General features: G+C 51.0%; 4 protein-coding genes across 10 annotated transcripts in view; 2 read left to right on the top strand and 2 right to left on the bottom strand.

Moving 5' to 3' along the window:
* Positions 1 to 522: 522 nt before the first annotated feature.
* Positions 523 to 8,881, top strand: LOC115389614 (serine/arginine repetitive matrix protein 2-like). 2 transcript variants are annotated; one of them, XM_030093076.1, is made up of 6 exons: positions 523 to 757; positions 853 to 1,336; positions 1,427 to 1,537; positions 2,042 to 4,009; positions 8,252 to 8,370; positions 8,613 to 8,881. In XM_030093076.1, exons 2-5 carry the CDS (start codon positions 854 to 856, stop codon positions 8,363 to 8,365), a joined length of 2,676 nt encoding a protein of 891 aa, XP_029948936.1. In that variant the 5' UTR covers positions 523 to 757; position 853; the 3' UTR covers positions 8,366 to 8,370; positions 8,613 to 8,881. The 2 variants fall into 2 exon arrangements, with proteins under 2 accessions (XP_029948936.1, XP_029948937.1); XM_030093077.1 differs by having other exon boundaries at positions 566 to 599.
* On the bottom strand, positions 4,562 to 12,964 carry LOC115389618 (group XIIB secretory phospholipase A2-like protein). Its single transcript, XM_030093087.1, is given in 6 exon segments — positions 4,562 to 4,572; positions 9,362 to 9,487; positions 9,561 to 9,726; positions 10,927 to 11,015; positions 12,564 to 12,828; positions 12,830 to 12,964. Coding segments are annotated over 5 exon segments (774 nt in total). The 3' UTR covers positions 4,562 to 4,572; positions 9,362 to 9,368.
* LOC115389615 (vegetative cell wall protein gp1-like) lies at positions 8,630 to 20,913 on the top strand. 4 transcript variants are annotated; one of them, XM_030093081.1, is made up of 11 exons: positions 8,630 to 8,713; positions 15,404 to 15,501; positions 15,582 to 15,766; positions 17,014 to 17,198; positions 17,966 to 18,076; positions 18,144 to 18,258; positions 18,454 to 18,563; positions 18,786 to 18,907; positions 18,981 to 20,137; positions 20,223 to 20,416; positions 20,500 to 20,913. In XM_030093081.1, exons 2-11 carry the CDS (start codon positions 15,428 to 15,430, stop codon positions 20,665 to 20,667), a joined length of 2,421 nt encoding a protein of 806 aa, XP_029948941.1. In that variant the 5' UTR covers positions 8,630 to 8,713; positions 15,404 to 15,427; the 3' UTR covers positions 20,668 to 20,913. The 4 variants fall into 4 exon arrangements, with proteins under 4 accessions (XP_029948941.1, XP_029948942.1, XP_029948938.1 ...); XM_030093082.1 differs by lacking the exon at positions 8,630 to 8,713 and having other exon boundaries at positions 15,301 to 15,501; positions 15,582 to 15,625; positions 15,656 to 15,766; XM_030093078.1 differs by lacking the exons at positions 8,630 to 8,713; positions 15,404 to 15,501 and having other exon boundaries at positions 15,587 to 15,625; positions 15,656 to 16,517; positions 17,016 to 17,198.
* Positions 20,757 to 27,726, bottom strand: part of LOC115389613 (integrin alpha-M) — an 18,914-nt gene continuing 11,944 nt past the window's right edge. For all 3 annotated transcript variants that reach the window (XM_030093073.1, XM_030093074.1, XM_030093075.1), the window contains 13 exons: positions 25,459 to 25,529; positions 25,240 to 25,381; positions 24,564 to 24,662; positions 24,384 to 24,463; positions 23,952 to 24,026; positions 23,592 to 23,667; positions 23,332 to 23,439; positions 23,222 to 23,263; positions 23,014 to 23,133; positions 22,457 to 22,570; positions 22,273 to 22,332; positions 21,920 to 22,030; positions 20,757 to 21,835 (listed from right to left, as the gene is read on the bottom strand). In XM_030093073.1, coding sequence (XP_029948933.1) covers positions 21,626 to 21,835; positions 21,920 to 22,030; positions 22,273 to 22,332; positions 22,457 to 22,570; positions 23,014 to 23,133; positions 23,222 to 23,263; positions 23,332 to 23,439; positions 23,592 to 23,667; positions 23,952 to 24,026; positions 24,384 to 24,463; positions 24,564 to 24,662; positions 25,240 to 25,381; positions 25,459 to 25,529 — 1,308 coding nt within the window. In that variant the 3' untranslated portion in view covers positions 20,757 to 21,625. The remainder of the gene's footprint in view (positions 21,836 to 21,919; positions 22,031 to 22,272; positions 22,333 to 22,456; positions 22,571 to 23,013; positions 23,134 to 23,221; positions 23,264 to 23,331; positions 23,440 to 23,591; positions 23,668 to 23,951; positions 24,027 to 24,383; positions 24,464 to 24,563; positions 24,663 to 25,239; positions 25,382 to 25,458; positions 25,530 to 27,726) is intronic.

Genomic DNA, 27,726 nt, shown 5'->3' with positions numbered 1-27,726 from the left:
GGGTTTTCTGGGGGGGGTGGGGGTCAGAAATACAAAAAGATGTAAAAAGGTGAATGAACACCCACTTTACATATACATGATCACAGAGACTCGTGTGGTTGACTTTATCATGTGGTGGACCGGATCCTGCAGTCATCAAGGTGGGCTGTGTTGACCTGGACTGGACCACCAACACAGTCTGCAGGAAAGCACAGAACCGGCGAAGAACCCTGAGACTGCATGACCTTCAACACCTGCAAAAACGGAGGAAATCCTGTATCCAGCATGGCACAGAGCAGACCACAGAGTACCCTGTAAAGACCGGGAAGCATACAGAACAGGGTACCAGGTACAGACCAGGACCTCTACAGGACATAGACTGCCATGCTATCTGGATTTCGAGGATTTATTTGATTGACTTTTATTGTCTTCTCTCTGTTTTTGACCGGAGCCGCTCTCTGCCGGTCTGAGCAGAGCGGCGTGTCGGTGCGCTCCTCCGGCCAGGAGGTGGCGCCACCGCCCTCAGAGCTCCACCGCAGCACCGACCAGCAGCCTCCTCTGGAGTTTGGATTTTTATGGCTTCAGTGCTTTTCCTGACCTTTAAGCTCGCCTGACGCCGGGTTTGTGCGCTCCACCGGACACTTCTCCTTCAGAGTCCTCTTCGTCTCGCGATGCTGCAGAAGGAGCCGGAATAACGGGAACACTGAGCCGCCGTGCTAAGCTAACGGCTAGACGTCCACAATCCAACACATTTCTCAGACTGCGGGCGGATTAAAGTGTATTTTTTTTAATGATAATCTGCGGCGTTCCTCTGTAGAGGCACAGCAGCCCGCTGCTTGTGTGTCTCACTGGGTTTGTGTTGTCTTCCCTCAGCATGAGCGCCAGCTGGTTCCCCAAACAGTCTCCTGGACTGAGAGATCCTGCCAGAGACCTGGACCCTCCAGACCTGGACCCCAACCACCTGAGTGGACTGAGCTGGAGCCTGAGCGCTGTGGGAGCCTCCTCGGACCGCCACCAGGCCTGGGATCGCTGGGATCACTGGGATCCTCCCAGCAGGGGGGCTTGGAGGCAGCCCAGTCCTCCTCACAGGTCAGACTCTCATCCTGATGGAGACGGCCTGCAGCGGGACCGGGACGGAGACCTGGTGGTGGTCAGGAGGAAGAAGGAGCTCATTGATATAGAAGAGAGGATTATACACAAGAAAGCCTCCCTCGTCAATAGATCGATGGGGATGTTTGAGGACGGCGTGTCGGCGCAGGGCGGCGAGGAGGCTCCAGCTCCACGGAGAGCCGGGACGCTTCGAGACCGGGTGATGGACATCCTGCAGCACAGACATCCTCCCAGCTTCTTCACCAAGGTGACGAGCCAAGCAGTCTCAGGCCGATCCTCTAAAAAGCAGTGAGTAAACAATGTTGTTTTCTCTTTGAACGTTTACTCGCCTCAACAGAAACCAAGCTCAACTGTTCCGACCCAAGACCTCCATCCTCTGAAGCTCCGGGTGAGGGTCCTGATGAGGCAGAGGCGTGACGGCGCCGTTTCACCCTCTCACCGTCACGAGGTAACAGAGACCACTGCAACCGCAGGAACACAGCCATCGAAGTCTGACAAATACATTTACCACATCTGTCAAAATGACTGAGAGACACAGACTCATTCAGCGTGAGTGTCCGGGAAGAGCAGCATTAAATGTATCCTGTTGATATAATGTGGAGCCTGTGGATCATTTTGAATTGAGATTCTTTAAGTGTTTTGGTGGACAAACAGCCAGATGAGCTCAGTCACGTGTAGTGTACAGGACTGGAACAGACGTGACACTTCCTCCAAGAGATCCATCACAAAGAAACTCAAAACTTTCATAAAGAGACCTGAAATGTATTCAACAAGTTTAGAGAACCTCTCCATAGAGACTTTAGGCCTTCACTGGAACATAATGACTCCACGAGACACTTAAAACTTCAAAAGAAGCAAATAAAGCCTTAAAACCTCCACTAAGAGAGTTCAGACTTCCAGAGAGGATGTCAGAGTGAGGCAGTGGCTGACTTCTGTTTCTCTGGTCTCGCAGGTCCCAGACGCCCGGCCGGATCCTCCCACTTCACCAGCAAAGCGTGAAAATGCAGTTGACAAAGGTTTCGAACGTTTCCTCAGTCTGCTCAACAAAGGCGTGGACATCGACTTCCTCAGTCAGATCGTGAACGGCGACACGGACGATCCTCTGATCGGCGGCCCGATCCCCAACGCCCCCGGCCCCATCCCCGACGCCCCCGGCCCCATCCCCGACGCCCCCGGCCCCATCCCCGACGCCCCCGGCCCCATCCCCGACGCCCCCGGCCCCATCCCCAACGCCCCCGGCCCCATCCCCAACGCCCCCGGCCGACCGGTGGAGGTGGAGCTGAGTCCACCGACCAGGAGCCAGAGCCAGAGGGTGAACACCGAGAGTCCGCCCAGACCGACCGCCGAGGAGGTGAAGAGCTTCAGAGGAGGACGGCGCCCGTCATCCGGGAGTCGATCCAGGTCTCCCGCACCACAGAGCAAGAGGAAGAAGCAGCAGAAGAGTGGGGAGGAGGAGGAGGAGCAGCAGCTGCAGATGGACGATAAGAACCAGCAGCTCCAGAACATCGTCAGGACTCTGGGCCTCGACCTGGAGGTGGAGGAGCTGAGCAGACTGTCGGACCGCACTCAGGAGCGGCTGTACGGGAAGACGAGGGACAGCCAGCAGACGACTGACGACTCCAAGAGGAGCTCTCACAGAGAACACAGCCGCTCCTCCTCCTCCTCCCCCTCCCCGTCCTCATCCTCCTTCTCCTCATCCTCATATTCCTCTTCCTCCTCACGTTCCTCCTCCAGGTCCTCTGCGAGCCGCAGTCCCAGTCCGTGTCGTGATCCGGGCTCTCACAACGGCTCCATGCGAAGGCCCGAACGCCTCCGGGAAGGAAGAACGGGCGGGGCGGCGTTCGGAGGTGGCGGCCAGGACCACGACGTCTCGTCAGACTACCAGCACGTGTTGGATTACCAGCTTCCAGCAGCTCAGAGCAACCTGTACCCCTACTCCCCCCCTGACGAGGCGGCGTACCCCTACTACTCCGAGTCACACTACTACCAGTGTGTCAGCGGCACCTCGGGCTCAGATTCCTATCCCAACTGGCCGCCAGACTCGTCTTCTTCCTACGATTACCTCAACATTCCCGAACAGTTGAACCCCTGGCCCGAGACCGCCGGGCCCCCGGCCGCCAGGAATGAACACCTCAAAGACCTGGTCATGCTGACAAACCCCAACCTGGCCGAGAGCGAAGGTCAGTACGGGAGCGAGTCGGACCGGCGCTGCCTGACGTTCATCAACACGGAGCAGACCGCCAAGAAGCGCCGGAAAACCGTCGCCGAAACCAAACAGCGCTGCCTGATGTTCATCGACACGGAGCAGACCGCCGAGACGCGCTGCCCGACCACCGTCGCCGAAACCAAACAGCGCTACCTGACGATCAGCAACACGGAGCAGACCGCCAAGAAGCGCTGCCAGAAAACCGTCGCCGAAACCAAGCAGCGCTGCCTGACGTTCATTGACACGGAGCAGACCGCCGAGACGCGCTGCCCGACCACTGTTGCCGAAACCAAACAGTGCTACCTGACGATCAACAACACGGAGCAGACCGCCGAGACGCGCTGCCAGACCAGCGCTGCCAAACCAAAACGTCGGAAGAACCGGAAGAAGAAGAACCGCAAAAACAAGAAGAAGGGCCAAACGGAAAAGGCGCCGCAGAATGTGGTCAAGTCGTCAGATGTGAAGGCCAGGGTACAGAGATGGGAGGCGGCGGCGCAGCTTGTGTTCAAGTTGTCAGATGTGAAGGCCAGGGTACAGAGACGGGAGGCGGCGCTGCAGTTCGTGGCCGAGACGTCAGCGGCGAAGGCCAGCGCGCAGAGGGCGGAGGCGGCGCAGAGGGCGGAGGCGGCCCAACCAGAAGAACACAGAGAGGCCTCCAAGGACGAGAGGCGGCAGCTCACTGAGGAGGAGATCAAGGCCAACCTGAGGAAGAAGGTAGGCGCCGCTCCGCCGCCGTCACACACGGCCAGGTCCAAAACCTTTAGAAAGAGCTGCTTCTGCAATCTGAGAAGAACATGAAGAACAAGATTCAGCAACACACCCCTACCAAAACATGGAAGACCTCCATAAAGACAAACATTTTGAAGACGTAACATCGACACAACAACCTGATCTAATCACTGGTTGAGATACTAATCACACTCATCTACTGTCAGTAGAAGACTCCATTCAGTGAGCTTTGATTCTCTTTCATCTCTTTGTGGCCATAAAGGTGCAAAACGAAGTCTGGATGAGTCTATATTAGAGCTGGGGGTAAACGATCATTTTAAAAACAATTAATTGGGCGATTGCTTTATCAGTTAGTCAACTAATCTAACGATTAATTGAACTATTAGTCGAACGATTATTTTTTCTGTTGTTCGATTGATAAAAACCATAATGTTTCTCAGATAAATGCCCCAAAACATCTTTATAATATAGTTTATTAAACAATACTGTTATGCACAGGAAAATAGTAAATCAGTAAAAATCAAATTATACAAAATAAATAGGCCAGCCTGTCTACACTTAGTCCAACCAAAATCTCTCCAGTGCAAAATTACAAAACATAAAAAATGCAGTGCATAAACAATGTGCTGTGCATCGTACAGAAATTCCTGTGTTTAACACAATATAACAGACATAGAACATAGAACCTGCTTCTTCTCCCTCTCATCCATCACAACTCTGTGCTCCTACACTCCATCCATCCATCTTCCACTGCTTATCCAGACCGGGTCGCGGGGGCTGCAGTCTCAGCAGGGATGCCCAGACTTCCTGTCCCCAGACTCTTCCTCCAGCTCTTCCTGGAGGATCCCAAGGCGTTCCCAGGCCAGCCGAGAGACATAGTCTCTCCAGCGTGTCCTGGGTCTTCCCCGGCGTCTCCTCCCGGTGGGACATGCCCGGAACTCCTCCCAGGGAGGCGTCCAGGAGGTTCCATCCTAAACAGATGCCCGAGCCTCCTCAGCTGGCTCCTCTCGATGTGGAGGAGAACCGGCTCTACTCCGAGCTCCTCCCTGGTGACTGAGCTCCTCACCCTGTCTCTAAGGGAGCGTCCAGCCACCCTACGGAGGAAACTCATTTCGGCCGCTTGTATCCAGGATCTTGTCCTTTCGGTCATGACCCAAAGTTCATGACCATAGGTGAGGGTGGGAACGTAGATTGACCGGTAAATCGAGAGCTTTGCCTTTCGGCTCAGCTCCCTCTTCACCACAATGGACCGAAACAACGACTGCATCACTGCAGCCGCTGCACCGATCCACCTGTCAATCTCACGCTCCATCCGTCCCTCACTTGTGAACAAGACCCCAAGATACTTAAACTCCTCCACTTGGGCTAGGGTCTCTCCACCGACCTGGAGAGGGCAGGTCACCTTCCTCCGGTCGAGGACCATGGCCTCGGATTTGGAGGTGCTGATCCTCATCCCTGTCACTTCACACTCGGCTGCAAACCGCCCCAGTGCATGATGGTCCAGTTTCGATGGTGCCAACAGGACAACATCATCTGCAAAAAGCAGATGAAATCCTGTGGTTCCCGAACCCGACCCCCTCCGGCCCCTGGCTGCACCTAGAAATTCTGTCCATAAAGATTATGAACAGAACCGGTGACAAAGGGCAGCCCTGCCGGAGTCCAACATGCACCAGGAACAGGTCCGACGTACTGCTAGCAATGCGGACCAGACTCCTACTCCAGTCATACAGAGACCGGACGGCCCTTGACGCAAATGCACTGTACTGGTTTTACTAGACCTATCATCTGCTTTTGACACAGTCGACCATGGCATCCTGATCAACAGACTGAGGGACTGGGTTGGGTTGTCACGTCCTGTTTTGGACTGGTTCAGGTCATACCTGGTTGGTAGAACTTTCAGTGTGTCTGTTGACAATGTGATGTCTGATCCTGTGGAGCTTCTGTGGGGGGTGCCTCAGGGATCTGTTCTTGGACCTATTTTGTTCTTGCTGTATATCCTCCGTCTCGGCAAGTTGATTGAGCAGTTCAGTGATGTGTCCTACCATCTGTACGCTGATGACCTGCAGCTGTACTGCTCCTTTAAATCATCTGAGCCAGAAAAACTTAAGTCTCTGATGAGATGTCTGGCCAAAATTAAGGAGTGGCTCAGTGAAAACAGTCTGCAGCTGAATTCAGACAAAATGGAGACTCTGATTGTTGCCCCGGACAGCGCCATGTCTGCCATAAAACATTATCTTGGTGAAATAATGAACTGTTCAGTTAAAGGCAGCCTAAGAAATCTGGGTGTTATTTTTGATGAAGGAATGTCCTTGGAACACACCAATCAGCTTGTGAAAAACTGCTTTTTCCAAATTTGGAATATCGGTAAACTTCGCAAAATGGTGTCCTTCAAAGAGTTGGAGATGATTGTACATGCATTTGTCTCATCTCGCCTCGACTATTGTAAGAAAGAACTGGCGCGCCTTCAAGTTGTCCAGAACTCCGCTGCACGGCTCCTGACCCGCGCTCGTAGGAGAGCCCATATAAGTCCAGTTCTCAAGGACCTGCACTGGCTCCCTGTTTCATTCAGGATAAATTTTTAAATCTTGGTCTTGACGTTTCGGGCTCTACATGGGCAGGCACCGGACTACATCAGGGGCCTGATCCAGCCCTGTGTTTCCACTCGCTGCTTGAGGTCTCTAACCAAAACTTATTAATGGTTCCCCACACGTTTCAAAACTGGTGGGGATAGATCATTTCAGGCAGTGGCACCGCGTCTCTGGAATGAGCTTCCCTGTTCGCTCAGGTCTCTCGACAGTGTTGATTCTTTTAAAAAGCAGCTAAAGACCTTTTTCTTTGAACAAGCCTTTTAGCCTGTATGGTACTGTTTTATCTTGTGTGTGTATACATATATATATATATATATATATATATATATATATATATATATATATATATATATATATATATATATATATATATATGTATATATATGTTATTTTAGTGACTGTCTTTTGTATCGGCTATTTTTATGTGAAGCACTTTGTGACCCTGGTCTGGGAAAAGTGCTATACGTAAGTAAGTAAAGTTTATTTGTATCAAGGTTCTTTTGCTGAGTTCAGCTTGGTCCACAGAATGGAGTGCATTGTGCCTCTTTTCCAAGATAGGATGGCAAAGTTCTTTGTTTTGTCCTAGCACAAAATAGCAATGTAAATTTGAACAACAGCTATGACAGTGGGGCGTATTAATTTACTCTTAAACTCATTGCTGTGCTAAGGCATGATTAGCTTGCTTGAAGGTGAATGTGGTTACTTGACGTTATTGAAGTAATGTTAAATCCAACAATGCATTTTATTGTTGATCTAAAAGCTTGCAGAGTACTCATATGAGCGTGTGGTGCTCGTTTTAATGTTTACAATGCTCAAAAGCATGAATTCATTCATAACCACCGTGCAGCCCTGGCCTGGACATCGTAAGGCTCCGTTAGTTGACATTGATGAACTACCGTCGTGAATCATAAGCTGGTGAACTTAAGTTTAATGTTAACTTTGACTCGTAAACGGCAACAACGAGTGAGCGCTCTGTGCAGTTTGTTCGTGTCGGGTTAGTACCAATAGTTAACGTTAGTTAGCAGTAATATTAGCTGGAGTAGTTACGTTGGCGAGCGTACAGCTGCAGAACACAGCTATCTCGCTGCTACTCACCTGGCACGAACTGCACAGAGCGCCCACTTTTTGTTGCCGTTTAGCAGTCAAACACAAAAAAGAGAAATCAATGACGTCACGTGTAACCGGTTACACGTCGGTTAAAAGTCCCGTTTACACGGGTAGAGAAAATTGTAAACGTTGACACACCTAAGCTTCCCTGCGTTTGATGCTTTAGGATGAGCTTCTTTTTAAGGCTTTTTGTTGGGGTTTGTTGGGCACCCTGTAAGGAGGTCGCAGTTTCGGTCTCCATTCTGTAAACTGCTGTAAAGTTTGCTGTGCGTCGACGTCGATATTTTCGATGACGTCGACGCATCGCCACAGGCCTCGTCTGTATGGTCAACACTCACCATGGAGCCCCCGGAACCCTAACCCTAACCCAGAAAGGAGATGATTTCTTCTTTATGTGGTGATCCAGATGTTTGCTCCTCTGACAATGCAGATGTTTGCAGTGTGCCGCTGTGTGAGCGCTCTGACGTTCGTACACATGGATATTTAATTTGTTTTTGAATCCATGGGTGTTCTTTTTGTGTTGTGTCTGCAGCTGGAAGCCTTTAACCAGAGAGCGAAGCTCCTCAGCAGACAGCCAGTGTTGAGCGGTGTCGGGCAGCCGGGACCCCCCCAGGACCCCCCAGGACCTCCCAGGACTCCCGACTGAGTGAGGCGAGTCCCCCGCTGTGCTGATTCCCCTGGTCTGTGGAGGAGTGACAGAAACACCCATATAGATAAAGTCTTATGGAGAGTGCGGTGTGCCTGGCTCAACGGCACTGCCTCTGCTTCACAAATGATGATTTTATGTCCAGAGAATTGACTAAAGTGATGAATTTTCAGGGGGGTGGCAGCACTGTCCTGGTCTTTAACAAACTAAACAGAATCATTAATCCTCTTCTCTCTCCTCTTTACAGGTTTGTGAAGAATTTCATTGAACTCTTTAGAGCCAGAAGTCTGCATTTATCAGGATCAACGTGGATTTAGATGCGTCTGTCCTGCCAGCCTGCAGAAGAAGGTTTGAGCTCCACATTTCTCCCATCACCTCCCCTTCTCGTTCTGTCTGGATCAGATCTTTCTCTCGTCCCACAGACTGCAATAAACGTTACGTTCACACAGACCTTTCAAAACTGTGTATTTGGTTTCACCACTTTGTACTCTTCTTGGTTATATAAACTTTTTATGGACTGATCCTTCGCTGGTCTGTCACTTCTTTTGTCCCTCTTCAGCGCCCTCTGGAGATGAAACTGGATTTCTCATTGTTTCGTTCCAGATATCACTGACCGTGGAAGGATTACTTTAGTCTCCTCTGAAAAACGAAAAGAAATGAAACCCACCTTTCAGATTCCATTAGTTTATTGAGGTTTGACACATGGAAGAAGAATGATGTGAATTTAATCCACATTGTAAACAGAAGCAGTACAGAAACGGTTCAGTCTGTTGACACCAGTCAGTCCTGATCCAGGAAGAAACACAAACAAAAGCAAAAGCACAAACTCTCTAAATAAATGACTCCAGTTTTCAGTTCTGTCTTCTGGGTGCAGCTCCAGCTGTTCATCCTCTCCCAGCGCGAATGCGCTAACCGTCCGGCCGCCGCCGGTTCCGGCCCGTCATACCGGCGCGCGCCACAGGAGGGCGCCCCCGGTCCGTCTCAGGAGCGGCCGACGGCGGGCCTACAGCTCGTCCTTGTCCTCTCCCTGGCAGAAGCAGGCGGCTCGCTGGCTGTTCATGTACGGCCTGCAGCCCAGCGTCCACACGGTGTTGAACAGGGTGTCGGCCACCGTCTCGCACGCTGCGGACAGAAGGGGCGGCGTTCAGAACCGGCGCACCGTTTCTCCATCAGACTGTTAGGACCGGTCACCAACCTTCCACCTTGGACACGAAGCCCAGGCTCTTCTTCAGGTCGGAGCAGATGCTGTGGAGACACCAGCGGAACTTGGAGTCGCAGCGGTACTTGTTGGAGCCGCAGGTGTCGTAGCATATGTCCAGCTGGTTGCAGCACTTGGTCATGGCCGGGATGCCCATGTCCATCTGGAGCAGGGGTGCAGAGAGGGAAGAGCAGCGGATTAACCTCCAGAGGGGCGACCGCAGAGTCACAGCTCGACAGTTTAAACACAATAATACTGAGTGCAGTGGGTTTTTATGGTTGTTACCATGGCAACAAGTAAGTCTGTTCTCTAATGAGATGCTCTATAATCTGGATGTTAGAGGAGGAAGATGCTCTATAATCTGGATGTTAGAGGAGGAAGATGCTCTATAATCTGGATGTTAGAGGAGGAAGATGCTCTATAATCTGGATGTTACTGGAGGAAGATCCTCTATAATCTGGATGTTACTGGAGGAAGATCCTCTATAATCTGGATGTTACTGGAGGAAGATCCTCTATAATCTGGATGCTAGAGGAGGAAGATGCTCTATAATCTGGATGTTACAGGAGGAAGATGCTCAATAATTTAGATGTTACCGGAGGAAGATGTTCTATAATGTGGATGTCAGAGGAGGAAGATGCTCTATAATCTGGATGTTAGATGAGGAAGATGCTCTATAATCTGGATGCTAGCAGGAAGATGCTTATAATCTGGATGCTAGCAGGAGGAAGATGCTCTATAATCTGGATGTTAGAGGAGGAAGATGCTCTATAACTTAGATGTTAGAGGAGGAAGATGCTCTATAATCTGGATGTTACTGGAGGAAGATGCTGTACAATCTGGATGTTGGAGGAGGAAGATGCTCTACAATCTGGATGTTACTGGAGGAAGATGCTCTGTAATCTGGATATCAGAGGAAGAAAATGCTCTTTAATCTGGATGTTAGAGGAGGAAGATGCTCTATAATATGGATGCTAGCAGGAAGATGCTTATAATCTGGATGTTAGAGGAGGAAGATGCTCTATAATCTGGATGTTACTGGAGGAAGATACTCCATAATCTGGATGTTACTGGAGGAAGATGCTGTATAATCTGGATGTTAGAGGAGGAAGATGCTCTATAATCTGGATGTTAGAGGAGGAAAATGCTCTATAATCTGAATGTTTTCTCCATGATGTGACACTTACTGCATTCACATGGGATTTTTTTATTCCAGTTTAAATCTGAATAAAGGTTTGTTTCTTATTTCTGCTCCAAAATGAGCATGTAAACGCTTGAAAACTTTGGAAGGAAACTTTGGATTCTGCGAAGCTGGAATAAAGTCCCATCCAGACGCTGAGCGTCTCCGGGCCGGCAGACTCACCCCGTCTGGAACCGGCAGGCCGAAGAAGTAGGAGCTGCAGCCGTTGGGTTCAGGCATCTGGTAGCCGGGCCGGGGGAGGGGGGCTTTCCCTGTGGAGACAGCGTCCGTCGGGTCAGGGCGGAGGCTTCGCTTCACTCCACGCTTGATAAGTGTGACAATTTACGACGCCTCCCATGAGGACATTGGAACAGCAGCTGTGTCTGATAACACTGAGCACGGGACGGAGACACTCCTTCCTCCAGGTCTGAGCTGTGTCCTCACCCTGGGACAGGGTCCCTCAGAGTCTCAGGACATTTCACCCGTCAGGATCCCAGGAGGAGGACGTCCGAGTCTTACTCTCCTGGAGGAAGCTGCTCATGGGCTTTCATCATAAAAAGGAACACCTGTCCTCAGCTGTCCTCCCCTGTCTTCACCTGTCTTCACCTGTCCTCACATGTCCTCCGACCCATAGCTGAGTTTGGTTCAGTTCCCAGAGACCCTGTAAATAAATGATGTAGAAGATGGATGGATGGATGGATCAGTGGATGGATGGGCGGATGATGGATGGATGTAATATTTAAATCTGAGGTCACTGGCCTTGGTGTTGCCCCCTGGTGGTTTGTAGTGTTAACAGCTACGCTGTGTTGTAAAAGGTTAGCAGTCATCAGATAGGATATCTTGATTGTTTCTGTTTTATCTGTTTAGTTTGAGAATATTAAGAATCTTCATTTCTTTAAACCTTATTGTCTGAATGTGAGCTGGAAATTCAAATCATCTCAATCATAAACATATAGGAGTGGATTCAAGCTTTTTCTGTCAATCAGATCCCTTTTATTTATTTCTGATCGAAACTCCTTACAGCTGATTTTCATTTTGTTGAATGAATGTATGTCTTTTTTTCTTTTTTTTCTCGTAGAAACAGAAAATACTTTTTTAAATAGATACTGTAACCTAGCACAATAGGTCATTCTTCAGTGAGTAACTTCAGTACAGCTGATACCAAATAAACAAGTTCTCTTCTTGTTAAATTATGAGATACTGAAAGCAAATGATCAAAAATCCGATTTTATGTAGAATATTCTGAGCCTTAATTTTACTTTCACATTTAAGTACAACAGAATTTTTTTTTTGAAAAACTAATTCAAGCAGTTTATTTTGAAACTGAGTAGTGTTTTTGTTCCAAACATGTCATTGCAGCTCTGCTGGAGGACGGCTGGCACATTCTCTACTTTTAACATCATGACTGGAAATAACTTATTACAAACACTTATTTCTCTGTAATTAAATAGTTTTTGTGCTATTTTAAACATTTTTTTCTCTACATTAAATGTAGTCATTAAAAAAAGTAAAAACTAGGTTACATGGTCCTATTTTTAAATAAAAAAAAAATCAAGAACTCATTCAGTGGTGAATAAATACTGCATTTGCAGTATTTCTTAAGTATGTTATTTCTTCAGGTTTCACACAATCAGTTATACTTCACTACTTTTCAGACGCTGGTCGGGTTGAAATAAAGTAAAAAACACTTTAAAGAAGGCAGGAACTGTCCTCCCGTCGCTCCCTTTACAGTCAGGAGAAGCTTTAAACTGAACGTCTGTCATTCGGTTCTTGAATCGGAGTTTGGGGTCGGGCTCCAGGGGCCCCGGACCCGGACTCACCGTATCGGCAGCGGTACTGACACACCCCGTCCCGGCCGCCCATGAGCTCCAGCACCGAGTCGAAGTAGCCGCTGACGGCCTCGAAGCCCCCCCGCAGGGAGTTCAGGCCCCAGTCCCCGTCCTCCTGGCCCTCCTGGCCCTCCTGCTGCGATGGGGGGACGGCGGACGGATCCCCGGGGTCCTGGCCGACCGCCGGCCGGACCAGCAGGACCAGGACCAGCACCAGGACCGCAGGGAGACGGGTCAAGAGGGTCATCCTGCTGCTCGGAGGGGAACACAGTGAAAACAAACACACACACAGCGCAGCAGGAGTGTGTGAGTGTGTGTGTGAGAGCTGGACTTTGAGCCCAGCTCGGTGCTGGACTCATATGTGGAGGAACAAAGTCCAGCTTCTATCTCATCTTTGGTGAAACATGTCGCAGCTTTATCTTGTTCCTTCTCTGGATTCTGATGAGTTTGTTTAGTGTTCAATCACAGTTCAGCACGCGCACACACACACACACACACACACACACACACACACACACACACACACACACACACACGAACATGGAGAACACTGATTCCCAAAGCAGCTCACGTGACATGAAGTCAGAAAGAGATTAATGTGAGGGGAAGATGGGGTCGGTTGTAGGTGGGGGGGGCCTGGCTGCGGGTGGTTGGCGCTGTCTATGGGTGGGGGGGTGGTGATGCCCTGGACCTCGGGGTACGTGGCTGGAGCGCTGGGGAGGTCCCGTGTGGGCCGGTTCTCCCGGGTGGGTCATGGCCCTCCGCCTGAGTCGGGGGGGGGGTCGGCTCTTGGGCTCTCGGGTTTTGGGTTCTCGGCTCTGCCCGCCGCGGGCGTCCGGTGCCCGGAGGGGGCCGGCTCCTGCCGGTCCTGGCTCCCTGAGGCCCGGGCCACTGGGGGTCCCGGCCAGGGCTTTCCTCTGCCCTCTTCTGGACCGGAGCGTGGGTGTCTGTCTGGGGGAGCGGCGCAAACCTGGGCTCTGGGATGGCCGCCGCTTATCTGCGCCCTGAGGGCCTCTCTGGACTACTTCTGGCCTTCTCAGGGGTCAGAGGTCATACATGCATGAAACACTGTCACTATCACATCTACATGATCACACTGATCTTTAATCACTCTTCACATTCTACCTGTGGACTCAGTCACCTTGTTCTCTTGTGGTGTGTGAGACTAATGGTGATCTGTAGGCCTCTCCTGATGCTCCGGTGTAATTTCATACCTGAATCCTCAGTTTGCACGCCCTAGTACACACACACACACACACACACACACACACACACACACACACACACACACACACACACACACACACATATATATATATATATATATATATATATATATATATATATATATATATATATATATATATATATATATTGTTGTTGTTGGCTTGTCAGTTCACTTGTTTATTTGTTTCTTTCACTTTCTGTCCCCCTGTCAGGTCCAGCAATATCATGTTTTAGATTAGTACTCAAAATAAAATAAAATAAAAAAGCATGTTAACAAGAGGAGCCTTACACTTATAAGCTCCTCTTGGAAAAGCAAATTTGTCGGGCATAACAGCAGCCAGACTCCCATTCTGCTGCTTCCATGCTGGACAGGACAGGTAAAGAAAAAGCCAGAAAGAGATCTCACACAGCAAAAAGTCTGAGATGCAACAGAACAATGCACCTGAAGAAAGAGATCTTGACACGGAAACAGACAGAAAAAGAAAACTCAAGTAAAGAAATCCTGAAATATAGCATGAAGGGCTGCAAAAGACCGACGGGTTAAAAAAAAATCTGCAAAGAAGAAGAAAATAACCAAGTGAAACAGCATGTCCACATTTATTTTGCACAATGATCAACCAAATAAAACAACAATGACTCATCAGCAAAACAAATTCATGAGATTTAAAATTACGTCATTTAACAGAAAGTAGGAAAGAAATGCAAAACCAACCAAGTGATTAAAAAAACTGGAACAGAAAATGATGCAAAACGACATTTAAAGCAACACTATAAATGATTTAATGCGTTAAAATGAGGGTGTGACCACAAAAAGCCTCAATATATCAAAACGACTAAACAATCAGAAACCAAGAGATGCAAAACAACTGAAACTATAAAACTGAATAAAATAAGTGAAATGGAAAAGAAATAATCACGGAAAAGTAAAGAAATTCAAAATCAAATGTTGCGAATACGAAAAAAAACCCAGGAAAAGTGCAGCAGGTAACACATTCAGGTTAATCATGACAACAGGCATGGAATCCATGTTAAACCTCATCATGTCGCCAAAGTATTATTGATGACAGTGAGTTTTTCAGTCTTTTACGGGGAAATTAAACCGAACCTTCCATCGATCAGAGCCTGCAAACACAAGAAGCCTGAAAACATTGGAGCGCACGTGAGAAAAAAAAAATCAATTCGCTTCTCTTTTCTTCCTCTGCAGGTTTTGTTTGTGTTCTTAGTTTGAATTTCTGGATTTAATGTAAAATATTCAGTTCAATATATATCGTATTTGATGTCAATGGTGATAATAAAACATTTTATAATAATAACAATATCGTTATTTATTTATCATGCTGTTTATATTTGCTGTTCGTAGATCTGTGACGCCCCCTAGCGGGGTACTTTCATGGCGCAGTCCCGGACTATGCTCTTGGTACAGTCCCGGAAGTCCCCCCGTCATTCTTGTGAACTTGGTACAATCCCGGAAGTGTCCTTCAGTCATGTGTTCAGTGCGGTGGAGCTGCCGGCTGGATGTCTGCAGAAGGTTTAATCGGGGTTTCTCGGCGGGTTTCGACTCGTTTACAGACCCTGACCTTAGTTTTCATGTCTTTCTTTGAAAGATCTTGGAGGAGAGCCTGATCAGGATGTCGTTCTCTGACCTGTTCAGGACTCTGCCCGCTGCAGGGCGGGACTCTGCCGCTCATTCATTTACACGCAGGTGGTCGTTTTCCTCCTCCACGGTGAAACATCGCTCCCTGATCCCCCGGGACGAGTTTTAAAATGAGATTTGTGTTACAGGAACCAGACTGGGACTGGGGGAAGAGGCAGAAAGAGGAAAGCCGGTGGAGAACAGCACCATCAGAGGGAAGCAGGTGGAGAACAGCACCATCAGAGGGAAGCAGGTGGAGAACAGCACCATCAGAGGGAAGCCGGTGGAGAACAGCACCATCAGAGGGAAGCAGGCGGAGAACAGCACCATCAGAGGGAAGTAGGTGGAGAACAGCACCACCAGAGGGAAGCCGGTGGAGAACAGCACCACCAGAGGGAAGCAGGCGGAGAACAGCACCATCAGAGGGAAGCAGGTGGAGAACAGCACCATCAGAGGGAAGCAGGCGGAGAACAGCACCATCAGAGGGAAGCAGGTGGAGAACAGCACCATCAGAGGGAAGCAGGCGGAGAACAGCACCATCAGAGGGAAGCAGGTGGAGAACAGCACCATCAGAGGGAAGCAGGTGGAGAACAGCACCATCAGAGGGAAGCAGGTGGAGAACAGCACCATCAGAGGGAAGCCGGTGGAGAACAGCACCATCAGAGGGAAGCAGGTGGAGAACAGCACCATCAGAGGGAAGCAGGTGGAGAACAGCACCATCAGAGGGAAGCAGGCGGAGAACAGCACCATCAGAGGGAAGCAGGTGGAGAACAGCACCATCAGAGGGAAGCAGGCGGAGAACAGCACCATCAGAGGGAAGCAGGTGGAGAACAGCACCATCAGAGGGAAGCAGGTGGAGAACAGCACCATCAGAGGGAAGCAGGTGGAGAACAGCACCATCAGAGGGAAGCAGGCGGAGAACAGCACCATCAGAGGGAGCAGGCGGAGAACAGCACCATCAGAGGGAAGCAGGTGGAGAACAGCACCATCAGAGGGAAGCAGGTGGAGAACAGCACCATCAGAGGGAAGCAGGTGGAGAACAGCACCATCAGAGGGAAGCAGGTGGAGAACAGCACCACCAGAAGGTTCATTTCAGTTTTTTCTCTAGTTTTCTTTAAGAAGCAGAAGCAGTTTTCACTCCAGATGTTTTGGAGTCTCTTCATATTTAAATCTCGGTTTTTGAGGATGCTGAACCCATCAGACTCTTCTTTTCTCATCTCTTCGTCTCTCTTGTCACTTGACTGGCGTCACGGTGGGGTAGTGGGTCTGACTCCTGCCTCACAGCCAGAAGATCCCCGGTTTGGGTCAAAGGTTTTGGCGTTCTCTCTTCTGCAGCTCCTCCAGGTTCCCCCCAGACTCTAAAGCATCCTGCTCTCATCTGCCTTCCGATCTGTTTCCGTTTCACTGCATCTCACAGTGGAACTCGGCTGAATCGAGTTTGTTCTTCTCCCAACTCAAATCAAAGATTCCTCCTGAATGAGAGGTTCTCCTCCGCTGCATCGAGGAAACTGCTGTTCCTGTTAGAATCCGCTGAGGAGTGGAGAGCGCTCAGACAGCTGATGTTGTGTTTGTTCTCCTCACAGAAGCCGAGTCGTCGTCTCCAGACTAACGCGCCTCACAAACGCTTCAGATACGATGAGGACAGGAGGCGCCGCCAGCCGGCCGCTGGGCCGGACCAGCAGCAGCGGCAGCGTCCACACCGGCCGCGTGGGAGAGGAGCGTCCGGGACCGGAGGACGTGGACGGAGACGTGAAGACGCCAGGACAGTATGTAGCCCAGTCTGCTTAAAAAAACGGCTTTAAATGTCAACGTTTTCATCAGTGATGGAAATGAGTTTACAGGAAAAGCTCTCAGGAGTCGTTTTGGATGCTGCAGGTGGAGACGGGCGGCGTTCTGTGACCCTGTCCCACCTCAGAGGCGAGGACAGTGTGAGACGGGCTGCATGGTGGAAGGATTGTAGAGTACTTGCACAATATAGCATGCGGACATGCGTCCTGACTGGGTCAAAGGTCACCTTATTTAAAGAGATAGAGATAGAGAGATACTGTATTAATCCCAGACTGGGAAATTCAAGCCTGCTCTGTAGCTCTAATTCCAGCAGGCTGCAGGCTGAATGTGGTGATTCTGAAGGTCCCACAGTGGACCAGGACCAGGACCAGGGTCAGGGTCAGGGTCAGGACCAGGACCAGGACCAGGACCAGGACCAGGGTCAGGGTCAGGGTCAGCTGATGCTGCTGAGTAACGTCACTCTTAAGGCTGCTACCAGGGACTGTGGAGGCGGCGTCGGTGTTTAGATGGACTGGAATCCTGTGTTCTGTGTTGTAGTGGATGGATGAAGCTGGGTTGGTTCTGCTGGTTCCTGTTCCTCGTCTGGTTCCTCATCACAGGGACTGGTTCTGCTGACCACTGGTGGTCTTGTTGACTCATTTAAAACGACTTGACTCCTCGATGTTTACTCCAGAGGAGGCGTTCCCGGGTTCCCCGGTGTTCTGAGGAGGACGTCTCTCAGGTTCTTCTTCTCCTGTCCCTCCAGGACCCTGCGGTCAGAACCAGGTTCATGTCTCCGGAGTTCAAGGAGCAGAACGCCGTGCAGCTGGACGGACGCCTGCTGTGCAGACACTTCCTGCTGGGCCGCTGTGTGAAGGCAGGTCCCGCCCCCTGTGGAGAACGCTCTCCGCCGCTCAGGTTCTCACCCCGGGGTTCTCACGCAGGGCGAGGACTGCCAGCTGGAGCACGTCCAGGGCCGGAACGACCTCCTCCAGGACTGCTGCAAGTTCTACGTCCAGGGCTTCTGCATGAAGGGGGACGCCTGTCCGTTCATGCACCATATCCTGCAGCTGGAGACCCAGAACACAGATTCCACCGGTTCTACTGTCGGAGCTTCTGGTTTGTTCTGTCGGAGCTTCTGGTCTGTTCTGTCGGAGCTTCTGGTCTGTTCTGTCGGAGCTTCTGGTCTGTTCTGTCGGAGCTTCTGGTCTGTTCTGTCGGAGCTTCTGGTTTGTTCCCTTGACTTCGCTGCACAGTCGGTTCCCTGCAAGTTTTTCCACAGAAAAGGAAAGTGTTCCCAGGGATCCAGCTGCAGGTTCTCCCACCAACCGCTGACGGAGCTGACGGAGAAGGTGCTGGACACGGTGAGTCGGCCATAACATTAAGACCATAGACTGTTAGTAAAGACGGCGTCCCCCACAGCGGTCTGTGTTGACCTGAGCGGGACGTCTCCATACTGAACTCTGTACACCAGATGTAAACTCGCCTCTGGACAGTCGGCTTCCAGATGGAGAGTCTGAAACCCGCCAGCAGGAGTTAATGCAGAACCCTCCTGATGCTCCGTCTGACTTCTGTCCTGACTGCAGCTACTGAAACGGGAGGAGCAGCAGCTTGAGCTGGCTCGGACGAAGGACGCTTCAGGACCGCCCGAGGAGCTGAAGCCCGCAGAGCCGGAGCCCGTGGTAGAGACCTGTCTCCAGCCTGTCCGGTGAGGACAAGAACAGCGTCTTTGGTTCCGTCACATCGCAGAAGAACCTGTTGGTGATATTTCTGTTTTTCAGGCCGAGCTTCTACAACTCTGAAAGACATGCTGAAACTCCAGACAAGGCAGATATGAAGGAGGCAGAGCCTCCTCTTCCTCCTCTTCCTCCTCCTCCTCCTCCTCCTCCTCTTCCTCCTCCTCCTCCCGTCAGTACAGCAGTGTGTTACTCCGTGGAGGCTGTGCTCGGACCTCAGCTCTCCAGACCCTTTCCTCCTTTATTTACAGCTTCTACAAATCAGGGATCTACTTCCTGGTCTTGTGAAGCTCCGCCCTCCTCTGTGAACCGAGGTGAAGCTCCGCCCCCTGATGCAGCACGCCCAGCTCCACTCTTCAAACCGCTTCCTCCTTTCTTCGCATCCTCTGACACTACTCCACCCTCGGTGACGGGCGTTGGAGCTCCACCCTACTCTGCGAAGCGCGGTGAAGCTCCGCCCTCCTCGGTGAAGCGTGGTGAAGCTCCGCCCTCCTCGATGAGGCGTGGTGATGCTCCGCCCTCCTCGGTGAAGCGTGGTGAAGCTCCGCCCTCCTCGGTGAAGCGTGGTGAAGCTCCGCCCTCCTCGGTGAAGTTGGGTGAAGCCCCGCCTCCTGACGTAGCGCTCCCAGCTCCGCTCTTCAAGCCGCTTCCTCCTTTCTTCACGTCCTCTGGCGCTCCTCCACCCCCGCTGAACTCCGTCACCTGGAAACCAGAGGAGAAATCCTCCGTGTCCCAAACCACACCCCCTCCGCCCGCGACCTCTGACCTGTGTGACCCTGAAACGCTCCCTCTGGATGTCGGTGTCTCCGGCGGTCCAGAGTCTGTCCGGGGACACGGCGGCGTCCCGTCGGCAGCTCCTCGTCCCCCGGCTGGACCCAGACTCCCCGTGAAGCCGGTCTGCAGAGACCCCCGTCCCCAGCCCTCCGGAGGGTCCAGCTGGAGCAGGACTCCGTCCCCCCACTGCTGGTCCTCACAGCCCAGACCGGGGAGACCGGCTCAGTCCTGCTCCGGGTCGTTCCTGGGACTCTTCAGAGCTCCTCTGCCGTCTGAAGACGGACTCCTTCACTCACCAGGCTCTCAGGACGGAGGACAGAGTCCAGGAAGACCAGCTCAGCCCCTCAGCGGGCCTGCAGGCTCCTCGGAGCTGCTGGAGGACCGCATGTCCAGACCGGGTCCAGCTGCAGACCACCGGCCCTCCACCGGTCAGAACCACGTCCCTCCAGACTATTCAGCAGGACAGGTCTCCGCCCGGCTCGCTGTCTCATTCATGAGTCTTTTATTTTGTAGGAGCTGCTGCAGGTTCGGTCCTGAAGACCTTGTTTGTGAGCCTGAGTCCCTTTGAGGAGGAAGCAGGAGGCCAGAGCGGCGTTCAGGTCCCCCACGGCGGCTCCCCGCCCGCCGGCAGGAGAGCAGCGGCAGGAAGGAGTCTCGGCGATCCAGGAAATGAAAGAAAGGAGCCGAGCGCAGCGTCTGGAAACCAGGTGAGTCTTTCTTTCCTTTGGAACACGTCTCGCTCTCCGACCTGCTGCCGCTCCAGAACCGTGTCTTCTGTTCCCGCCGCCAGCCCCCTGAACCGGACCGGCCCGAGTCCTCCGGGCCCCTCAGCGGACGGGGCCTCCAGCGCGCACCACTTCCTGTCCGGACCGGAGGCCGGGAGGCGGAGCCAGCGCCGACGCCGCTCAAGAGCCTTTTCCAGGCGTTAGACACCTCCATGTTCCACTCAGGACTTTAACCATCCGATCAACAGGTTTCAGAGTCCTCCTTCACCTGTTGGCGCCGTGAAAACAAACCCCTCCCCCAAGACCACCAGGACCAGCTGAGGACTGGCACACATGCTTTTTTATTATATATATTTTTTTAAAGTAAATCATGAACAGGCTGATTATATGAAGCTGAGAACAGTTTTGATGTGAAGAGGTGAAACTGCATTCAGTGATTCTCATCAGAGCGATGAAATACAGCTTTTATTATGAAACTCTGCAGCCGAGTGGTCCTTTACTGCCTGAAAGTCCAGCCGGCTGTTGACTCTCTCTCTCTCTCTCTCACTCTCTCTCTCTCTCTCACACACACACACACACACACAGACACAGCTTTTTATTATGAATCAACAGACTAAACAGTAACACCACCAGCACTTCATCTTCCAGAACATCCAAACCCAAATCACGTATTTTCAAGCAACACTGAACAGACTGTGGGTCCCTGAGCGTGACCTTCGACCTCCCCGGCACATCAGGCATAGTGTCCTCCGCTCACGCGCTTCAGAGCAGCTGCTTCCTGTCCCAGCCCGCCGCTCTGTGACTTCCTGATGAGGACGTCTCGGTTCTGAACGGTCCAGAAGTCGTCCTGCGGTCGAAGTGACCTGCTGCTGCAGGAGCGATGGAGAGAGCCTTCAGGAGGAACCACCGCTTTATTGTGTTGCTCTGCTTTTCACTCAACATTTACACCAAATAACCAAAGCTTTAACGTGTGTTTGAGATGTTTCCGGCCTACTCGTTCCTCTGAGCACCGTCAGGCTGAGAGGAACAGACGTGACACGGCCGGAGAAGCTCCACTTCATAAATACTGATGAAAACTAAAGACGGCTCTAAAAAAACAAAATTAAAAAATAACGGCATCAGAAAGCAGGTTGCAGCGTCGGGCTGTTTGTGATACTGAGGCGAAGCTGAGCGTCTCCACGCAGCCGAGGTTCACTGCAGGTCCGTCCCTCCGTCAGCCGCCACGCTGCCGCCGTTCTCCAGCTGTCCTCCCTTTAGGCCGTCCTCTCCGAGAAGAGGCTGGTCGTCCGCCTTGCCGTTGACGGCAGCAGGGACGAGTTCGGTCGGCGTCGCGGCCTGGAGAGCAGCTTTCTCCTCCTGCTCTTCGTAATACTCCTGTGTTTTCCTCTTGAAGCAGCCCAGCTGGAGACAAACGAGAAGAGAAGCGGCGCTTTATTTAAAGATGGGTGAAATCCATCGATCTGGAACGTGGAAACCGACCCTCACCTTAAACATGACGAGCGTGATGACGATCAGGAGCAGGAATCCCAGTCCGGCTCCTGTCAGAATGATCAGGAGCTGATCTGGAGGGAGGATGAACTCCACCCGAACTTCAGTCTGACACCACAGAAACAAAAGCCAACAATAAATCCAACACATACAGTCCTAGAAACAGGAATCTGCTCAAGTTGATCAGCGACCCATCCGGGATCTACAGCAGCTCCATCCGCAGAGCAGCTGGCACTGAAACACTGATCCACCGGTACAGTCAGCCTTCGGCTGGAGTTAGACTGTCAGGAATTCCACCAGGTTGCTGCCACTAACCCAAACCCGAGCGCCGTGAACAGGAAGTGAGTTACCCATTGGACCACAGGATGCTTCCGCTTCCGGGACTCGGCAGTCGGAGCGCTCCCCTTCTTCTGCGGTGGAGACAGGAATCATGAGGAACCATTGAAAAGAGGCGAGGCCAGGTGTCCGGCGGCGGGACGTCAGCGGGACGTCAGCGGGACGTCAGCGGGACGTCAGCGGGACATCAGCGGGTACCTGGTGTCCGTTCGGCTCCAGGACATATCTCTGGGTGTCGTAGTCCACCTGAATGAAGCTGCTGAACTTCACCTCGCCACCGTCTCCAGTGTAGCGTTTGAGAAACGGAGCGTTCTGCCAATGAACAGCTGGGTCATTCAGAGCGTGTGTGTGTGTGTGTGTGTGTGTGTGTGTGTGTGTGTGTGTGTGTGTGTGTGTGTGTGTGTTCTCGTATTTCTATCCTTGTTGGGGCCAAATGTCCCCACAAGGATAGCAAAACGTGGAACGACGTGCCTTGTGGGGACCTTTTTCCGGTCCTAAGTAGGAGAAACAGTGTTTTCTTGACCATGTTGTTGTTACTGAAAAAAGTAAAAGTGCAAAAACATTTCTTTAGGGTTAGGCTTTGTTGTGGTGTGGGTTAGGGTTAGGGTAAGGGGCTAGACATGAATGGGAGTCAATGGACGGTCCCCACAAGGATAGAAATACGAGACTGTGTGTGTGTGTGTGTGTGTGTGTGTGTGTGTGTGTGTGTGTGTGTGTGTGTGTGTGTGTGTGTGTGTGTGTGTGTGTGCGCGCACCGCTGCCAGCTGCTTCAGGTCCTTGAAGTGAACGTCTCCAGACACCTGGAACTCTGAGTCTTTGTTCAGGCTGAAGGTTTCACACATGACGGAGACGCAGTGATTCTCCGCAGGGCAGAGCTGAGAGACAAAACAAACCGTTTGACGTGCTCCGTGGTTCGGCCAGGGGCCAGGGGTCAGGGGTCAACCCTAAACTGTCTCCACTGACCTCACTCCGCAGCTCCTTGGTGCTTGTACAGCGAGTTTTGTTCTGTAAAGACAAGGAACAGTGAGGAGACGAGCAGAGCAGCAGGATCGGTGCAGTAAGCAGATCTTCACCTCATGAACTGAGACTTTGTAGCTGCTCATTTCAAAGCCGTGCTGCAGCTTCGTGGGGAAGATCAGGGACACGTTGACAGGGAAGTCCTTGAATCCAATGTTGTCTATCTGAAGACCGAATGGACAAAAAGGGAACGTAACAGATTCTTTAAAGCACTTCGACACTGCTCAAGTCCGTTTGTCCGTCCAACAGTCTCATTTTGTCCTGATCTGACCTGATCTGGATTTATCCAGAATATTTACATCCAGAACCGACTCACCTTGTAGACGATGGACAGCTTCTTGGGTGCAGAGTGCTCTGGAGTGAAGTTCAGATAAGAGACGCTGTCTTCCTTCCTGAGAGGGAACAAAGAACTGAAACTGAGCAAAGACATATGATCACACAGTCCCCATGGTCTGTCCGGTCCTCAGTCCTCCTCGTGCACTGTCCAGCCCTCAGTCCTCCTCGTGCACTGTCCAGCCCTCAGTCCTCCTCGTGCACTGTCCAGCCCTCAGTCCTCCTCGTGCACTGTCCAGCCCTCAGTCCTCCTCGTGCACCGTCCAGCCCTCAGTCCTCCTCGTGCACTGTCCGGTCCTCAGTCCTCCTCGTGCACCGTCGAGCCCTGGATCCCAGTACTCACACTGTCAGGGCCATCTTCACCTCAAACTGCACCGGGATGCTCCTGGTCAGGTTCACGGTGGAGTTCGTGTTGTCGCTGAGGATGAAGAAGGGATTTCTTGTCAGAACAATGAAAATGGTTCAGTCAGGTCAGAGGCTCGTACGGTTCAGAAACACGGATTATCAAACTGCTTCTGATGCCGTCCTGCATGCTTTCTGTCTTTTCTGATATGGATCTGATTCACTAACGACTCACTGACAACAAGGTTCTGTAACGCTGATCAGTGATCAGTCAGCTAAGAGCTTTTCTGGAATCTGCTCTTCTGGACCCTGGAGTTGTGTTGTGTCTTAAACAGTGTGAAACCCGGATGGACCCGGCAGCCTGGTTCTGGCCTGGCCAGATGTTCAACAGCTCTGTGTTGGAATATGGTCATATGTCAGAATATGATCTGACCTTGTTGCTGCGACGGTCATCGACACCGTGTCGCTCCAGTCGTAGTCGCTGATGATGAGGAAGGAGGTGTTGAAGGTCGCCTTCATGGGATGAGAGAGAGAGAGTCAGATGTGACGGGAGAGAGGTCTGCAGGGGAATGTGGTTCTCTCAGGGATCCGGTCCCAGTTCAGGCCGACTCACAGAGGACCTGCTGCGATAGACGGGGAGGCTGACACCACACACGGTTTTATCCAGAACTCCTTGGAGGTCACTGCAGCTGTGGAGAGTCGGTCTGGAGGCCTGCCAGAGAAAAACAAACAGTGTTCACCCTCCACCAACAGCAGGAGTAGAAATCCTTCTCGCTTGGTATTGCCGAGTTTTCTCCTGATTTTCTGAACGTAGGGCTTTAGTTTTGCGATCTGTCTTCAGTTTCCTTTTCTTGACTGTTGATTGACAGATTTAGAGTTTAGAGTCAGGGAGGTTTGACAGGTTTAGGGTCAGAGAGCAGATTTTTGTTTGGTCATTTAGGTCCAAACAAACTGCCAACTTTTCTGTTATTTAAGAAATGTGTATGAGTCCTTGGGAGTGGGAAAAGTGGAGCCCGAACAGTGTGATGTCCAGGATCTCCTGGAGCAGGGACATCACGCAGTGCGGACCTTCTGTTCCACTGGATTTGATGCAGGGTTCAGTTCTGTATAAAACTGAAATGAGACGACTGTGAATGTCATGAAGTACAGAGTAACTTCTGTACTCATGAAGGGTTGCTCATGAAACACTCTGTGGGTCCTAAACTGGAGCTGCTCTCTCCAGCCCTGGGAGAGGGAGGAGCGAGAGACCATTAACTCCTCACAGCTGAGAGAAAGGCGTGTGGACAAACCTTTGCGAGCGTCATCATGGAGAAAGACAGGCCCAGAGGGTAGAGCATGGTCAGGCTGGTGTTGTAGGAGTCGTCTCCGTGGTTGTGCAGCGTGACTGACATGTTGAAGTAGCTGTCCTCTGTCACCAGCAACGTGTCCGTCCTGAAAGAGAGACAGCTCATCTTTGACAGGTGAAGATCTCTACAAGCTGCTGGCCGCTGTTGGGCTGACGTTCGCACATGAAGCTGAAGTCCACGTCCAGCTCGGCCACGCACGAGTCGTTATTCCTGCACTGCTTCTTAAAGGGAACCTGCAAAAAAGAAGCAGGAGGTTTCAATAAATCAAAGAAAGAAGAAGCTGTTTCCTCGAGGCAGATTACATCTCACTCAATCCAGGAATAATTAGGACAATAATATCGCTTCTTTACTCAGACTTGTACATCAGTACATTTCAGAACCAGATGCCTCATTTATAAAACATTATCCATACTGAAAGCATCTGTGTGCCCAAAGCAGAAAATGACATGCCCCCCCAAAAAATCTGATTTATAAAACCAGCGTACGCACATCTGCATGAACTTTTCTCTATATAAATACCAGTTGTTCCATCCAGACAGCTGTGTCATACAAAGAGATGTACCATCCAACTGCATTATTGAGTCCAGGCTGTGATATCCCAGACCGAAGGACAGAACTTTAACTGCATCTTGTCAAACCCAAGAGAGGCTTCAGACAAAACACAGAACATAATTCATTGTAAGTTACGTCAAACTCAGACCTGCCAGATGATTCCTGCTGGAAAGAGGCCTTAGCCAGGATGGGTCAGGTCTGGTGGGTTGGTCAGTCTTATACTGGACCCAGTTCAGCAGATAGATCCAGATCTCTATGGAATCTAAATCAGTTTATTATCTAGTCATGATCATGGGCTGAAATATTCTTGATCCTTTAAAACCTCTCTCTATCCTTATGTTCCACTGGTGGAATCTATAACATTCCACTCAGCTGTCACCGCCTATTTACATGCTTCATAATCAGAATAATTGTTCCACATCATGTCGACATTAATAATCAATCAGTGCTGCCCACTGCTCTGTAGCATCTGAAGATGAAAATGTGACAGAGGAACAGAATTCAGCCTAATGTCTCACTAAAGGAACACATCTAGAACACTGCAGGTCAGACGTCTTCAGGTGTGTGTTGATTTGCTCAGGTGTGTGTTGGTGTCATCTGATGTGTTCAGGTGTGTGTTGGTGTCTTCAGGTGTGTGTTGGTGTCCTCAGATGTGTTCAGGTGTGTGTTGGTGTCCTCAGATGTGTTCAGGTGTGTGTTGGTGTCCTCAGATGTGTTCAGGTGTGTGTTGGTGTCTTCAGGTGTGTGTTGGTGTCCTCAGATGTGTTCAGGTGTGTGTTGGTGTCCTCAGATGTGTGTTGGTGTCTTCAGGTGTGTGTTGGTGTCCTCAGATGTGTTCAGGTGTGTGTTGGTGTCTTCAGGTGTGTGTTGGTGTCCTCAGATGTGTGTCGGTGTGTTCAGTAGTGTGTTAGTATGCTCAGGTGTGTGTTCAGGTGTGCTCAGGTGTGTCTTCAGGTGTGTGTTGGTGTCCTCAGATGTGTTCAGGTGTGTGTTGGTGTCCTCAGATGTGTGTTGGTGTCTTCAGGTGTGTGTTGGTGTCCTCAGATGTGTTCAGGTGTGTGTTGGTGTCTTCAGGTGTGTGTTGGTGTCCTCAGATGTGTTCAGGTGTGTGTCAGTGTCTTCAGGTGTGTGTCGGTGTCCTCTGATGTGTTCAGGTGTGTGTTGGTGTCCTCAGATGTGTTCAGGTGTGTGTTGGTGTCCTCAGATGTGTTCAGGTGTGTGTTGGTGTCTTCAGGTGTGTGTTGGTGTCCTCAGATGTGTTCAGGTGTGTGTCAGTGTCTTCAGGTATGTGTCGTGTGTTCAAGTGTGCACACGACACATACCTCAGGTGTGTGTGTTCAGAGATATGTCGGTGTGTTCAGTAGTGTCTTCAGGTGTGCATTGATGTGCTCAGTGGTGTTCAGGTGTGTGTTGGTGTCTTCGGGTGTGTGTTGATGTGCTCAGGTGTGTGTCGGTGTGTTCAGTAGTGTGTTAGTATGCTCAGGTGTGTGTTCAGGTGTGCTCAGGTGTGTCTTCAGGTGTGTGTTCAGGTGTGCTCAGTTGTGTGTTCAGGTGTGTGTTCAGGTGTGTTCAGGTGTCTTCGGGTGTGTGTTCAGGTGTGTGTGGGTGTGTGTTCAGGTGTGTGTTCAGGTGTGTGTGGGTGTGTGTTGAGGTGTGTGTTCAGGTGTGTTCAGGTGTGTGTGGGTGTCTTTGGGTATGTGTTCAGGTGTGTGTTGGTGCATTCAGGTGTGTCTTGGTGTGTTTAGGTGTGTATGTTGGTGTCTTCGGGTGTGTGTTCAGGTTTGTTCAGGTGTGCTCAGGTGTGTGCTCAGGTGTGTGTTCAGGTGTGTGTTCAGGTGTGTGTTGGTGCATTCAGGTGTGTGTGTTGGTGTCTTCGGG

The sequence above is a fragment of the Salarias fasciatus genome, chromosome 6 (assembly GCF_902148845.1).
Source record: "Salarias fasciatus chromosome 6, fSalaFa1.1, whole genome shotgun sequence".
NCBI classification, from domain to species: domain Eukaryota; kingdom Metazoa; phylum Chordata; class Actinopteri; order Blenniiformes; family Blenniidae; genus Salarias; species Salarias fasciatus.
Note: the sequence above shows the minus strand (reverse complement) of the source record. Positions and strands in the feature narration are given on the sequence as shown.

What these genes read in the sequence shown, in the direction of transcription:
- LOC115389615 (XM_030093081.1), top strand. Translation starts at nt 15,428, where the DNA reads ATGTCGTTCTCTGACCTGTTCAGGACTCTGCCCGCTGCAGGGCGGGAC. An exon ending in GCTCATTCATTTACACGCAG is followed by an intron (nt 15,502 to 15,581) that starts GTGGTCGTTTTC and finishes TTTGTGTTACAG; the next exon opens with GAACCAGACTGGGACTGGGG. An exon ending in TGCTGGGCCGCTGTGTGAAG is followed by an intron (nt 18,077 to 18,143) that starts GCAGGTCCCGCC and finishes GTTCTCACGCAG; the next exon opens with GGCGAGGACTGCCAGCTGGA.
- LOC115389614 (XM_030093076.1), top strand. Translation starts at nt 854, where the DNA reads ATGAGCGCCAGCTGGTTCCCCAAACAGTCTCCTGGACTGAGAGATCCT. An exon ending in CTCCCAGCTTCTTCACCAAG is followed by an intron (nt 1,337 to 1,426) that starts GTGACGAGCCAA and finishes TCGCCTCAACAG; the next exon opens with AAACCAAGCTCAACTGTTCC. An exon ending in AGGCCAACCTGAGGAAGAAG is followed by an intron (nt 4,010 to 8,251) that starts GTAGGCGCCGCT and finishes TTGTGTCTGCAG; the next exon opens with CTGGAAGCCTTTAACCAGAG.